The sequence below is a fragment of the Camponotus vicinus genome, unplaced genomic scaffold (genome assembly GCF_025532165.1).
Source record: "Camponotus vicinus isolate PSW18456_S1 unplaced genomic scaffold, iyCamVici1.0 SCAF_14, whole genome shotgun sequence".
Taxonomy (NCBI): Eukaryota; Metazoa; Arthropoda; class Insecta; order Hymenoptera; family Formicidae; genus Camponotus; species Camponotus vicinus.
Genome location: NW_028141950.1, coordinates 8556406 through 8571010, shown reverse-complemented (window position 1 = coordinate 8571010; position 14605 = coordinate 8556406). Strand labels below are relative to the sequence as shown.

Sequence of the window (14605 nt, the reverse complement as noted above, 5' to 3'; positions counted from 1 at the left end):
CGAATCTTCATGCTATGTATTGTTGTTATCTGCTGCACGGTTATGATTGCTAGAGATGCGCGACACATCGAAATTTTTTCGATTATTAATCTCACACTCGATTGACACAATATAGATTACACGATAACGAGTTTACTGTTTATTCACTCACTATTGATTTATCGATACCAAAAATTACTTTCAAAGAAACGCGAATGCAAACAACACATGACTCGACGCGAAGCGACGGACCGCGGAGACTGCGCGACCACAAGAGTTATGTTGCCAGAAACGCGACACGCGACATCTAACAAACGACTTGCGCGTGGCGCGTGATTGACGCGAGATAAGACGAACGATCGGCTAAAACCTTCGCATTGCGAATGCGGTAGAAAACATGAAACGTATAATGACATACTTAAAAAATTAATTATTTATTATAAATAATAACTATTTCTAATTATAATAAATAATAATTATTTATCCGACGCGTGATTTACTAACTATTTTTGCTCATAATTCAAAAACTACGCTTCAAATCAAATTTTGGTAAAGGAAAAATTGTCTTAGAATGGTGTCAGGAATACGTCATTTTAAAGACATAACGTTTTTCAGGATCGCCCTGTATATGTTGAATAGTTATATTATGAAACAAATATTTTTGATTTTACTTTTTTTAAGATTTAATTCTTTTCGAACATTTTTTTTATTATCATTTATTGACATTACATGATTTATTATAGTTTTTATTATATATAAATTTATGATATATATATATATATATATTTATATATATATATATATATATATGTTACTTATATATTACTTTAAATATTATTGTATCTCAGTCCAATTGTATGTATTTATATGTATTATTTAGCGTGCCCAATGTTTGCCATCAATATTTTTACTTTTTGCGGATACATATGTCTGGATGATGAAGAATTAGAGGCACTTAAAGATTCATTACAAATGTCATTGTCTCTGCTTTCACTCAATGCTCTTATTGGTCTTATCACATTTGGCAAAATGATTCAAGTTCATGAATTAGAAGCACAAAGGATCTTCAACCAAAACAAGTTCAAGATATGTTAGGTACGAATAGAATAAGTCTCAAGTTATATTTACTATATTAGTCATTGTTCTTCATGATTACTTTATTGCATTTTATTCACATTACATTTTGATAGGTATAGATAGACTAATTCCTGGACAAAATCCAAATCAACCAAGAGGACCTGGTGCGTAACTATTGCCAGCTGCTAATCGCTTTTTGTAACCAGTACATAAGTGTGATATGAGACAGTTCGACAGATCTTTTAGGAGAACTGCAACGTGATCCATGGTCTGTTGGGCCAGAGAAACGTTCATTGCGATCTACAAGTGTGGCATTAGCAGTCGCCACGGGTCTCTTAGAAGCTAGTTATGCAAATACTGATGCTAGGTATTTATATGTTGTAATATGATGTATATATGTTATGTTTTTCATTGTAATCCTACATATAATGCTATCAATGTATTTAAGGATTATGCTATTTGTTGGCGGACCATGTTCTCAAGGACCTGGCCAAGTTGTAACTGATGATTTATGACAACCAATCAGATCACATCATAATATTCAAAAAGATAATGCTAAGTATAAAAAGGCAATTAAGCATTATGATACACTTGCATCACGTGCTGCAACTAATGGCCATAATAGATATTTATAATAGATATTTATTTTTGTGCTCTTGACACCAAACTGGTTTATTAGAAAGGCGACAATATTGCAACTCTACTGGTGGTCATATGATGATGGGGGATTCATTTAATTCTTCATTATTCAAACAAACTTTTCAACGAATATTTGCTACAGATGCCAAGGGTGATTTGAAAATAGCATTCAATGCAATCTTAGAAGTAAAAACATCTCAGAAAATTAAAGTTCCTGGAGCAATTGGATCTTTTGTATGTCAGTGGGAGAAAGGATCAAGTGTTGGAGTACTACAAGAAGTAGGCTTACTTGTCAGTGGAAATTTTGTTCATTGACACCATCTACAACAACAGCATTATTCTTTGAAGTTGCAAATTAACATACAGCCCCAATTCCGCAAAGTGGAAGAGGCTGTATTCAATTCATTATCCAATATTAACATAGTAATGGACAAAGGCGAATTAGAGTTACTACTATTGCAAGAAAGTAAATATATTTTTTATTATACATTATATGTATATCATAAATATTTATATCATAAATAATAATATATCATAAATATTTATGATGTTATAGGGATATCTTTAATTATTAGTTGGGCAGATGAATCATCATCTTTGCATCATGTAAGCATAGAATTTGAGGAAGCAACAGCTGTTTTTATGTCACGTTTAACTGTATTTCGAGCAGAAAGTGATGATGGTCCAAATGTTTGAAGATGGGTTGATCATATTCTGATTAGACTTGTTAGTAGTTTCTATCATTAAAATTGTGCCCAATTACACTTAATATAAAGCTTAAACTTAATATATTTATACATATAGATTTACACATAAATATATATTTTATCTATTTTGAGGTGTAAAATCTTATTATTGCAGTATCAAAAATTCGGAGAATATGCAAAAGATGATCCAACTAGCTTTAGATTGGCAGAAAATTTTTCCTTGTATCCACAATTTATGTATCATTTACGCAGATCACAATTCTTCAAGTATTCAATAATTCCCCAAATAAAACTAGTTTTTATAGGTAAGTTGTTATTTGTATAAAACACATGATATATTTAAAACTTATTGATACTTTTAGGTCTCATATTTCATATATCAATATATATTTTTTGACATTCTTTTTAACTGAAAGAAGAAAGGAGCATCTCAGATAAAGTTTTCATTTATCTTATGATAGCAGTCATTTGTCATAAGTTGCTAGTGTATTCGCAATATGAGATGCTCCTTTCTTCCCATCTTTCATCGAGTGCGATTGTGATTGTGGTTGTGCGTTAAGTGAAAATTATATAAAATAGTTTACAATGAATGAAATTTAATAACACTGTGATGAACAGTATAACTAACAAAATGAACTCACAGACTTTATATTTACAGATGTTGACATTACTGATGAGGAATGGTTGAACGAAAGTTTAGTAGGTGATTACGTGTCTTGCGGTAATGCTAATGTGCGTGATGATGGTAATAGGCTTAATAATGACAATATGCCTGATGATAATAATGATGATGATGATATTGGTGACAATATGATTAGCCCCGATAATGTGCTTGACGGTGATGACATGACAACTTTCAATGCCAACGGCAATCAGTTGGAAAAATGCTATGGTATGTATTAAACTTTATTCTTTATTCTTCCTTCTTAATTATATCGTTATATTGTACTTATAATAGCAATATGTTATATGTACTTAATTTCGTATGTATGTACTTGTGTAAAATAACTAAACAGATAATTTTAATGATACTTATAAAGAGAAATAAATATTTTTCTTTTTTATCTTATACAGATGCGTGTCGTATCGAACAAAAAATTATTAAAAATCTCATACAAAAGAATACGAGACAGTTGGAGATAATAATAAATTTAATAAATAACGCAGGACCAGCTAATACAATATATAATAATGACGAAGTCCAATTATTGCCGGAATTTCCGCTATGTGACGAATTTTTCAAATTTGACACGGATCTCCAAAAGGACAGAGAGATTCGGAAACAATTAGTGAGTACTTTTCTGTTTTTGCGTCCATTTCTTTTTTCTTCTCTCTATTTTTAAATGTGAAATAAATGTATATTTCTATAATTCAATCAACAACAAAAATTCTTTTGTAGAGATAAAAGTAGAAGACAAAATCTAGATATTGAATATACTGGGTGTCACACTAATTAATTCCTCTCATTATTTTGTACATAAAAGTATTAAGATAAGATAATTGGTATAAAAAAAACACATAGTTGTTTCGAAAAAAAAATATGTAATTTGCAATTAACAATTACAATTTTTTCTTAAAAATAACTATGTTTTCTTTACACCAATTGATTCCTCTCATTATTTTGTACATAAAAGTATTAAGGTGAGGTAATCGAAAAATGAATATTTTACGATTACCTCACCTTAATACTTTTATGTACAAAATAAGATATTTTACGGTTTATATAAAATTAAGAAACGATTTCAAGCCTCATAACTCTGCAAGTACTTAATGAAAACTAACTTAATTATAGTGTTTTGGAAAGCTCTCGAGATAAGCTACAAGAATAATAACGCAATGAAAAATAAATGGTTCCATTTAAGAAATTGAAGGTGACCTTCACATGATCTTGACAACGCTATTCAAGGTCGTACTAATATTACTGTGCATTATTTGAAACCCTATAACTTTTATAGGAAACATTTTTGTCTGCCGTTCTCGGTTTTCGAAATATTCGGCTGATACGGGTGGTCTGACACACCCTGTATGTATATATATATATATATATATATATATATATATTTATTTATTTATTTATTCATATAATAAAAACAATTTTGAAAAATAAAATAATGAAAATAATAGGCTCAACATAATAATAAATTACTAAGGGGTAAAAAGGCAAATAAAAATCAAAAGACACGCGGTTATTAGTGCGCAAATTTAGATATATAGTATAAAATATTTACTTAAATTTACTTAAAGCGTAATATATAACATTCTTTTAAATTTTATCACAATTTTTGCTGCCTTTTGTCGCTTAGTAATTTTGAAAGAAGCTCTTAAAATATATTAAATTCATGTTTCCTTTTTCTTCAAGCGGCTTAAATTGAAAATATTATTAAACATTTTTGTAACATTCTGTTATAGAAAAGGAAAATTGCAAAAATTGGAGGAAACACTTTCGTTCACAAGACAAGGAATATTATAAAATACACATTATCGGATGAATTGTGCCGCAAATTATCATGGACAGGCCAAAAAGGATCAACGGCAATTAAGGACACAAGTTTTGTCATAGTTATTATGGGTAATTATTATTTCTTTAAGATATATTTTTATTTCTCCTTTTTATGTAATATTGTTTAAAAATAGTTGCACCTTTAATGTATTCGAACATCAGTATTCGAGATAGTATCTAACATATGCTTAGATGTAACGTGCACTTTTAACTTTAAATTTTTCTTCAGAATTATTAATAAGATCTTACTTCAAATTTCGTTCAAATATTCTTCTACACTTTATACTCTTTCCAATTTTTTACGGATCAAAATTTTTATATTCTTTCCAAAAGTTGCAAACGTTTATAGCTATACTTTACTTCATGACTACCCTATTCTAACTATTGGAATTAAAGCACAAAATATTTTAATAATTATGTAACAAATCGTTTTTCAGCATACGTTTCGGACGACGAAAAAAGTAATATGCACGATATTAAAAAGACCATCCAAGAATGGTTACGACATGCGGGAGATCGCCTCAACTATTTAAGAAACAAGGAGAAAAAGGTTGGTAAATTATTGAAAATTCCATACGATATTATTTAAAAAACAATAGGGCTGTATAATGTTGCTGCATAACATTTTTAGTGTTGAAAATGAGAAAACATTGAAATTAATATATGTTTTTTAATATATGTAAATGTATATCTTAAATCATATTTCATTTATATATTTAATTGTGTGTGTGTGTGTGTGTGTGTGTGTAAAAAATTCAATTCTATATTGTAAAAAAAAATATATTAATTATCTTTTGTATATTTTTTTACAGCACTATGACATATGAAGATTTTATTCAACAAAATGAAGATTGTGACGATGTGCGCAATGGAATGCTTGGTCATCATCGCGTATTGATGCTACTAGACTAGTTGTACCATTGAAAACTTTGTATCAACCAATTAAGGAACGAGTAGATCTTCCGCCAATTCAATATGATCCAGTTTTATGTACAAGATTTACATGCAGAGCTATTTTAAATCCATTATATCAAGTAGACTATCGTGCAAAATTATGGATCTGCAATTTTTGCTCTCAGAGAAATTCTGTAAGAAAAAATTCTATCCATTTTCTTTTAAGCTAAATCATTTTAGCTAGACTAGAGTTTAACTTAATTAGATTTAAGCTAGCAATTGTTCAATTTTGGAAGTAAATTCAGCAGAATAGTAAGCTATAGGTCCTTGATAAAAATGACTAAAATAATATGATTTAGATTGTACAGATCATAAGATTTCAATCTTGTATTATAGTATGTATGTATATACACAGCATATATATGCTATAAATGAATAGAGTAAAAATCATTTTTTATTTATCACAAACATTTTGAAAAATATTAAAGTAGTTTATTTCTATTAGAAATTAAAGTATATTTTTATGTATTTCTTTATTATGATATATTTACATTCATATTCTATTCTTTATTACTTCATTTAAATTCGTATTTTATTTAATACATAATTCTCTTGTAATATTCTCCTCTCTATATCATATAAGATATAATTTAAAAAGTAATCGTAAATTATTTATTAGGAGCATATAGTGTTCATAAAAATATGTATAAATATTCAAAATATAATAAAGAAATGAACTTAAGATGAGTTTTGTTATTTATTATAGAATAAATCAATAAATCAATGCAGCTATTTTACCGACCGAATTACGCACGTCTAAAATTCGTCTTAATTGAAATGTCTGAGACGTCTTTATAACATCCTGAGTGAGACATTTAATTATATCTTGATTGGGACGTCTTGAGTGAGACGTCTTAAAACAATGCCCGACAGATATCTTAAATCGGGACATAAGACGTCTTAAAGACGTCATAAAGATGTAATTCTGATAACTTCTTAAGACGTCTTTAGAAATTTCATGACGTCTTTAAGACATCTTTAAGACGACATAATGTTGTGTGGGATGCATATTGGCCTACTTTTACATCAAACGAAAAATTTAGAAAAGCTGTGCAAAAATGTATTTCAAAGATGGACGATTGGCCGCAACATGAAATAAAAAGGATTTTAGCAACTGCAAGTAAGTACATACAAAAAGTAAATTAAATAATTACATTAATATACATAAATAATACGTTAATATAAATAATTAATTGTATTCTTATTTTATTGCTCATTCAATATTCTTCAATATTAAAATAGTATTAAATATAGTATATGTTTGTAGCATAACTTATAGACAATTTTTCAAAAAATATTTTTACAAACTTATAATACTTACACTTTAGAGTATAATTGTTAATTTTAATTATTCATTAAATTGCAGAATGTTTATTTCATTAAAAAGAATTTTGTTTTTATATGTTTCAACAAATTATATATGTGCATACGGAAAATATGCTCTTATATATACGTATATATGTGCGAAAATAAAATTAAAATTAGTTAAACAGAATTCATGTATGTGTAAGTCTAAATTTATCCTTAAATTATCCTATAAAGTACCTCAATAACATATTCAGGATGTATTATGGACGTTTAAAAAATTACAACGTCTTATGGATATCTTATGGACATTCGTAGGACTTTGAAGTAGGATGTCCTGAGGATATTTTTAGGCATAGCATGAGGCGCTCATTTGCTATTCCTTAGGACATCCTGAAAAAGTATGAGGAATATAACAGGATATCCTCTGCACATCCCGCAAAGAAAAGAGGATGTCCTTAGGATATCCAGAAGATATCCATGTGCTGTCTGGGGAACTTTGATGTCCATGATTGAAGTCCAATTATTAACCGATCATTATCTCGGGAAATCAACAAGTTCATCCTCAGAGTCCCTCCTTATCGCGAATATTAAAACCTCTCTCGTCTTAAACGATAACTAATGCTCCGTTTACCTATTCAGATGATTCAACGAATTTCGCTGTTTTTTACTCTACTATAAGTCTACTACTATAAGCAGTAATTAGTATCTCTTCGCACTTATAGTTAGTGTTACTCTGACATTCCTTGGAGCATAAGTAGTAAAAGTACTGTGTTTAAATCACTTCAAAATATCATTTAAATATTTTTGTTTTGTTTTTTTAATTAATATTTTACATCTAAGTGTTAAGTTAAAATTAAAATTCGGGTTTTTCTTGCCACTTGCCTCACTAATATAAACTAATATATGCATTTTTATTGGTAATACATAGTCTATTGTACATTATTTAGTTTATTATATTGTTATAGCAATGCTTGTTTATAGTAGTAGTAGTAGTAGTAAGAAGGACGGGTAGGGCTAGATCAGTCCCTGATGTCACCTAGATCTAAAAGATCTTCTGTAACCCCGTGGTTGTCTGAGGTTATATGTGGCGATCCAATTTGGCCCTTACAAGGTTATATAGATCGCCCACTCTCACGTTTTGTAATGCACTGGGTTCAGCAAACATATGACTCCAAAGTGTGTATCTCCTAAGAGCAGGTGCGGGACACAGAATGTGAATGCTGTCCTCTTTTTCTTCGCCGCATAACCGGCAGTCTTTCCGCTCGGCCAAGCCGAGATTGAATAAGTGAGCCCTGAGGGCCACATGGCCCGTGAGCAGGCCAATGGAGAAATTGAGCTTTTTTCTGCATGGTTAGGAGTTCATCCGTCCTTTTAGAAAGGGGTCAGTTCAGCAATAACTTGACTTGACGGCAGCCCTGAACCTGGCCCCACGAAACTAGATGTTCCCGTTTTAAAGACTCTTTGATGAGTCTTTTACCTATGGTAAAGGGGACGCCGACGACCTGTCTAGCCGGGACCTCGAGGGTGCCTAGCTTTGCCAGGCCGTCCGCCACTTCATTGCCATGAATTCCCTGATGACCGGGAACCCAGACTAAGGTGATCCTATTGGATTCGCCTAGTCTGTTGAGCGCTAGCATGCAGTCCCAAACCATCGAGGACTCAGTGGTGGTCTTGGCTAGAGCGTTAATAGCTGCCCTACTATCGGAGCAGATGAGTATATTTCTGTTGGTGGCTTTAACTAAGGTTAAGGTGTTTGCACACTCAAGGATTGCTAGAACTTCAGCTTGAAAAACCGTGGCCAGCTCCCCTAGGGAGTAAGATTCCCTGTGGTTAGTCCTTGAGCCGTAGACTCCAGCTCCAAATCGTCCTTCCGCCCCCGAGCCATCCGTGTACCAGATGTCCCAGTTTGGCCGGCAGATTCGCTCTGGTTTACTCTAATCTTCCCTAGAAGGTATCTGGGTTTTGAAGAACTTAAAGATCTGGGATTTCCTAGGTATTCTATTCTGCAGCAGAGAGAATGGGTGTTCATGGAGGAGCGATAACCTGGTATGACCAAGATGCTGTCCTCTCCACTCACTCTGACACTTTAATCTATAGGCAGAAAGTTTGACTGTGCTGATAATAAAGCGGTTCAGGGGTGGAAGACAGAGTGCAATCTCAAGCGCCTTTGTAGGGGTGGTTCTCATGGCCCCCATCGCCGCCCTGAGGTAACAACCCTGAAGGCTTCTGAGTAGGTTCCTGGCCCCCATTTTCTCTACTCTGGGTCACCGCAGCATATGTGAGACGGGGCAGTAGAATGGCTTTGTAGATCCAGAGGGCAATATTGAGTATAATGCCCCACGTTTTAGCTACAGCCAATCGGTTTACACTATCGAATGTCTTTTTGGAAATAAATTCCGCTAAATAATGATTAAAGTGATCCTCCAAGTGATGATTTAAAATAATTATTTTTTTATATAACAGCTAAAATAGTAGGTTTATGAAAACAAAGGATATAACCTTTTTTGTAGAGCTTTTCAGCGGCTTTATTTTTTGCTTAAAATTTTTTTTCTCAAATCAATATTTTCGGAGATAAAAAGCATTAAAATTGTGAAATTCTTTTGTCAATAACTTTTAAATAAACAACGAGCGCTGGCTAAAACCTTTTGAATGTTACTCAGGACAGTGAACTTGACAACATATATCAAGGTCAAGGTTATCCGAGGTGGCTCCCCTAAGCTAAATAATTACCAATTTTAGTTAGTATTCTTATAAGTGTTTTGTTCAATTATTGTGTTACGTAAAAACTGAAAACGATTTTCTCAGGTAGATTCTTCGAGGAAATTAACATCAGTCTTGTGAATGAGTATCGTAAAAAATTCGCATCTTAAGATATATCTTAATGCAAATTGGATCTATTGCATTTGATAGAATGCGAATAAAAGTAACAAAGTTAAATTTGAATCGCAAAATTGTCTTTGTTAAAAGCAGTAATCTTGAATCAGCACGTTTATAGAAAATTTGATCCTCATAACATACGATATATTCGCTTGTGTATGATAAACGCGCTTTTCCAGTCAATTATTTTTCTAAAACTGTCTATCCGAATTTTTCAAAAATTAAAGAAAGATGTTAATGAATGCGTTAGCGATCACATCATGTCTGATATTATATTCAATATCACAGACGACAGAAATGTCTTTGTCAAAACAAAGGAACTTCTCATATAATCCAGATATATATCGCGGTAAACGATGAGAGAGTTTGATATATTCTTCAAGTTTAACTCAACTAGTATCTATTAATATCCGAAACCATAAATATTAGCATTGCCTTTCCCACATAGCATACATATCCAAAAGATATCCAGAAGATATCCCGAAGACATCTTTGGGCGATTGGACATTTTTAGGATGTCCTCTGAATGTTTTTTAAACAGATTGCATTGTGCAATCTAATATTATGTAATATTAAGCGCATATTGTGAAGCATAAAAGGCATAACAAAATTTACAAACACATTAATTATTCGCATCTTTGTCTCAGACAACAAGTCAACATGGAACGTGTGTTACCGGAGAAGAAATTTTTAGAAAGAAATTCGCTGCTAACTGATCTCTTCGAGATCACGCACATTCGCACGGTTTACAATATATTTATGATGACTTTTATACTGCTTTTTCTCGACACCGCTGTGCATGACATCATAGAGTCTGGAACGTAAGCAAAATTATTTTCGATGTCTTAAATTAATTTCGATGTCTAGAACGAAAAATTAATGCTCCATAAAATCCGTATTTGAAATAATAAATTTTTGTCTCATATTTTACAATTTCTTATATTCACAATATTAAACTTTTTATATGCGTATTATAATGCCGTCTAAAAGCTTGGCGTGAGTTTAACTTAATGATTCAATTAAAACCGGTTCTTTTATTTTTAACGAAAAAATTAAAAAATTAAAGAAAAGAACTATTGTTTATCAAAAATTCAATTTTCAATTTTCAACACACACAGTACATATCATTTAACTGAATTTACAAATAAAATCTTATCAAATTTTAAAACATTTTTTTCATTTAATTTTTAAGAAAAAAAGAAAAAATAAAAAAATAAAAGTGTATTTAATTGTGATTAAAATACCAATAAAAAATTAAATTGATTAAAAAAGAATTTTATTCTTTATTTTCCACTATAAAATTTAATTTACTTTTTAATTGCTTGCAATTTAATTAAGACAGAGACATTAATTCTAAATTTAGACCGAGATATTAATTCTAAATTTATTTAGAAAATGTAAAAATTTGACTCGCGATAAGTTATATAAATATATGATGACGTTAAATACATAATTTTACACATTTTTGACAAAGAATTACGGCTTATCTGAAAAACAAAGTAATCGCTTTAAATAAATGACACAAAGGCAAACCATTATTACCATCTAAAAGGCTATTCGCGTGTTAAGACGATAATTAAGATATTTCTAGTTTATTACAAAATTGCACAAAATTTCTTATTTATATTTATTTTATTACTGATTTATATTTATTTAGGTTGTTCCTGGGAACCATCACGATATGTAATGGTTTCGCGAAATTACCGACTTGTCTGTACATTTGGTCGCTCATGCTAATCTCGACATTCAGTGTCTACGTTGCTTTCAATTTTTGGTCTTACCAACGACTACGGTATTCGCCAAAATGTAATGATTTCTTTAATCTGCTTTCTGTTATTGTTATAATAAAATTAGAAAAACTTGTTTCAAAGAATAAAATAATTTGGAAAGAATTAAACGAGAAAAAAATTAGATATACAAATTGCTTATTACATGTAAAAAGTAATAAAATTATTGACTGGTTGTTTTACCATGTAACGTAATATTAATAATAGTATAGTATAAAAGTGTAATATAATTAATACAATCCAATATAACCATAAGGATTATCAAATAATTTCGATTAAAATAATATTTATAATTCAACAAGTAATATATTCTATTCTTATAGCTCTGGCCCGAAAACTATGGGATTACAGTTGGCTGACAATCTTCATAATTTATCAAGTTCTTCTTATAATTATTCCAAATAGAGCGATGGTCAGAGAGAATTTAGGCATAGCTTGCAATATCATCATAACTATGGAACAAGTATATAAAATTTTAGTTCTATTCAGTTTTTTCGACATAAAATATTTTTGACACTAAAAGGACTCTATAATAATATTAGAGAAATAATATTAATATATAATAATATTAGAAAAATTGAATATCTTATGCATAATATTAAAAATTAAAATATGTAAATAAATGTAACAATGACTTTTTTTTCACTTAAAAATGGATGTTTCTTCTTTCAGTTACGTCTGGTAATGAAGAATCATGCTTTCGTTAGAAGTGTGACACCTAGATTTCTCTCATACAAACCCCATAAAGACGTTTCGCCACCGAACGTACCCCGATTTTCCCATTATTTATATTTCCTGTTCGCGCCGACTCTTATATACCGGGATGAATATCCGAGGTAAGAAATCTGTCGGCATTTCCGAAAAAAAGGAAATGTCTTGGAAGCTTTTTTAAGAATCCTTTTAATAATCTAAATTATTAATTCTGAAACTAAATTTTTCGTATACACTCAATAATATTGCTTTTAATAGAGTTGTATATTAATATAAAATAAAAATTTTCGAAGCATTTTGAAATATATTTAAAAAAGTATTTAGAAAAAAAAATTCTTAATCTTTTCTAATAATTTTTGAACTTTTAAATCAATTACAATAAACGATATCTCGATAATGTGTTGCCATTTCGGCTTAATGTTAATTGAAGAATTCAAGAAAGATTTGCGGGTTCCATTTTTCAGGACGAAAAAAATCAGATGGATGTTTGTCGTTCACCATTTCGCCGAAGTCGTCCTGGTGATATTCTATTACACCTTCATTCTGGAGCGCTTAGTGGCGCCGGTCTTTCGAACCTTCGACACATGGCCTCTGGAACCGACGTGGTTCATCAAGATTATTATCGAAGCGAGCATTCCTGGGATTCTCATATTCATCAGCACAAACTATCTCCTGCTGCACGCGTGGATGAACGCCTGGGCCGAAATGCTGCGATTCGCCGACAGATTGTTTTATAAGGCAAGTCTCAATCATACGATCGTCAAATTGTCTCTAACGAAAATGTCCTGCGAGGTAAAAAAATTGTATAAACTATTCGTCGGTTGCAGGATTGGTGGAATTCCACGTCCTCTCTTATGTGGAATCGTACGTGGAACGTGGTAGTACACGACTGGCTCTACACATATCTTTACAAGGACATGTATGAGGTCGTGGTACCACGTAACAAGCCGTTGGCAATCTTCATTGTGTTCTTCGTATCTGCAGGTTGTCACGAATACATCGCAGTGTTTGCGTTACGTTCTTTTTATCCAGTGATGTTGATCCTATTCGGCGGCTTCAACTTCGTTCTGGTGCTTAGCAACATAAGCTTCAACAACATTTTCTCGTGGATGATCTGCTGTTTCAGCAATGGCATCCTAGTGAGCGCTTACGCGATGATATTTTATACCAGTTATAACTGTTTGTCTTATTCCAATTATTATGCGGACTTTCTTTTACCGCAAAATTGGAATTGTCACCAGCAACTTGTCGCGTAAAAGTTCGTCTGCCAGCACTTTCTTTTCATCGGGTCTATTTACTGTGCTTCATTATCAGAAATATCATTAACAAGAGGAGACAATCTCAACGTGTAAAGCAACTCTTTGGTATTACTATAAATATGATTAATTGATTATCATGCATAATTATTGGCAAATATAATAATCAACAATTTTGATATATTTAACAAAGTTCATGTATATCAATATATATAAAAATATATTTACAGTATAATAATTAGGTAATTATTTAGCTTAGGGGAGTCACCTCGGATAACCTTGACTTTGACATATATTGTCAAGGTGATGCCTGAGTAACCCTAAGTGACCCTGAGTAACATTCAAAAGATTTCAGTCGACGTTCATTGTTTATTTAAAAGTTATAAACAAAAGATGTTTTATAAATAGAACATATTTTTCGGATACCATGTACATATATTATACCCAATTCATAGGTATTTTTACCTCCTGAACACGAATATGAAATTTAAAATTTAATTTTTCATTAGCACATTATTCAACGTAGCAGCGCTAAGTTTTTTAACTAAAATTTTTTTATATGTATTAATTTTTAATTTTTATATAAATTTTTATTTTTTTTTTATTAATTTCTAATTTTTAATTTTTTTAATAATTTTTAATTTTGTATTTTGTATTATCATTTCCTTTTTTTTTTTTTTCAATTAAACTTTTCAGGATATATGCATATGATTATTGCAATGTATATGATTGTTCATATTTTCAACGATTTTTTATAATAGATATATTACAATTCATTAAATATCATTTTTCTTTTAATATTGGAAATAA

At 30.8% G+C, this 14605-nt stretch overlaps 2 protein-coding genes and 1 long non-coding RNA gene across 3 annotated transcripts; all 3 read left to right on the top strand.

The window, feature by feature from the left end:
• The first annotated feature begins 1160 nt into the window (after window positions 1-1160).
• LOC145965759 (uncharacterized) lies at window positions 1161-4307 on the top strand. Its single transcript, XM_083089447.1, has 7 exons — window positions 1161-1423; window positions 1505-2161; window positions 2252-2421; window positions 2557-2707; window positions 3061-3294; window positions 3477-3691; window positions 4195-4307. The coding sequence occupies exons 4-7, from the start codon at window positions 2638-2640 to the stop codon at window positions 4216-4218; spliced, it is 543 nt and encodes a 180-aa protein (XP_082945573.1). The 5' UTR covers window positions 1161-1423; window positions 1505-2161; window positions 2252-2421; window positions 2557-2637; the 3' UTR covers window positions 4219-4307.
• Window positions 4308-4975: 668 nt separating this feature from the next.
• Window positions 4976-6309, top strand: LOC145965768 (uncharacterized). Its single transcript, XR_014436792.1, has 2 exons — window positions 4976-5452; window positions 5715-6309. It is a non-coding gene; the product is annotated as an uncharacterized LOC145965768 (long non-coding RNA).
• Window positions 6310-7774: 1465 nt separating this feature from the next.
• LOC145965042 (sterol O-acyltransferase 1-like) lies at window positions 7775-13871 on the top strand. The gene is made up of 4 exons (XM_083088306.1): window positions 7775-7927; window positions 12501-12664; window positions 13004-13277; window positions 13367-13871. The coding sequence occupies exons 2-4, from the start codon at window positions 12513-12515 to the stop codon at window positions 13793-13795; spliced, it is 855 nt and encodes a 284-aa protein (XP_082944432.1). The 5' UTR covers window positions 7775-7927; window positions 12501-12512; the 3' UTR covers window positions 13796-13871.
• Window positions 13872-14605: the final 734 nt, after the last annotated feature.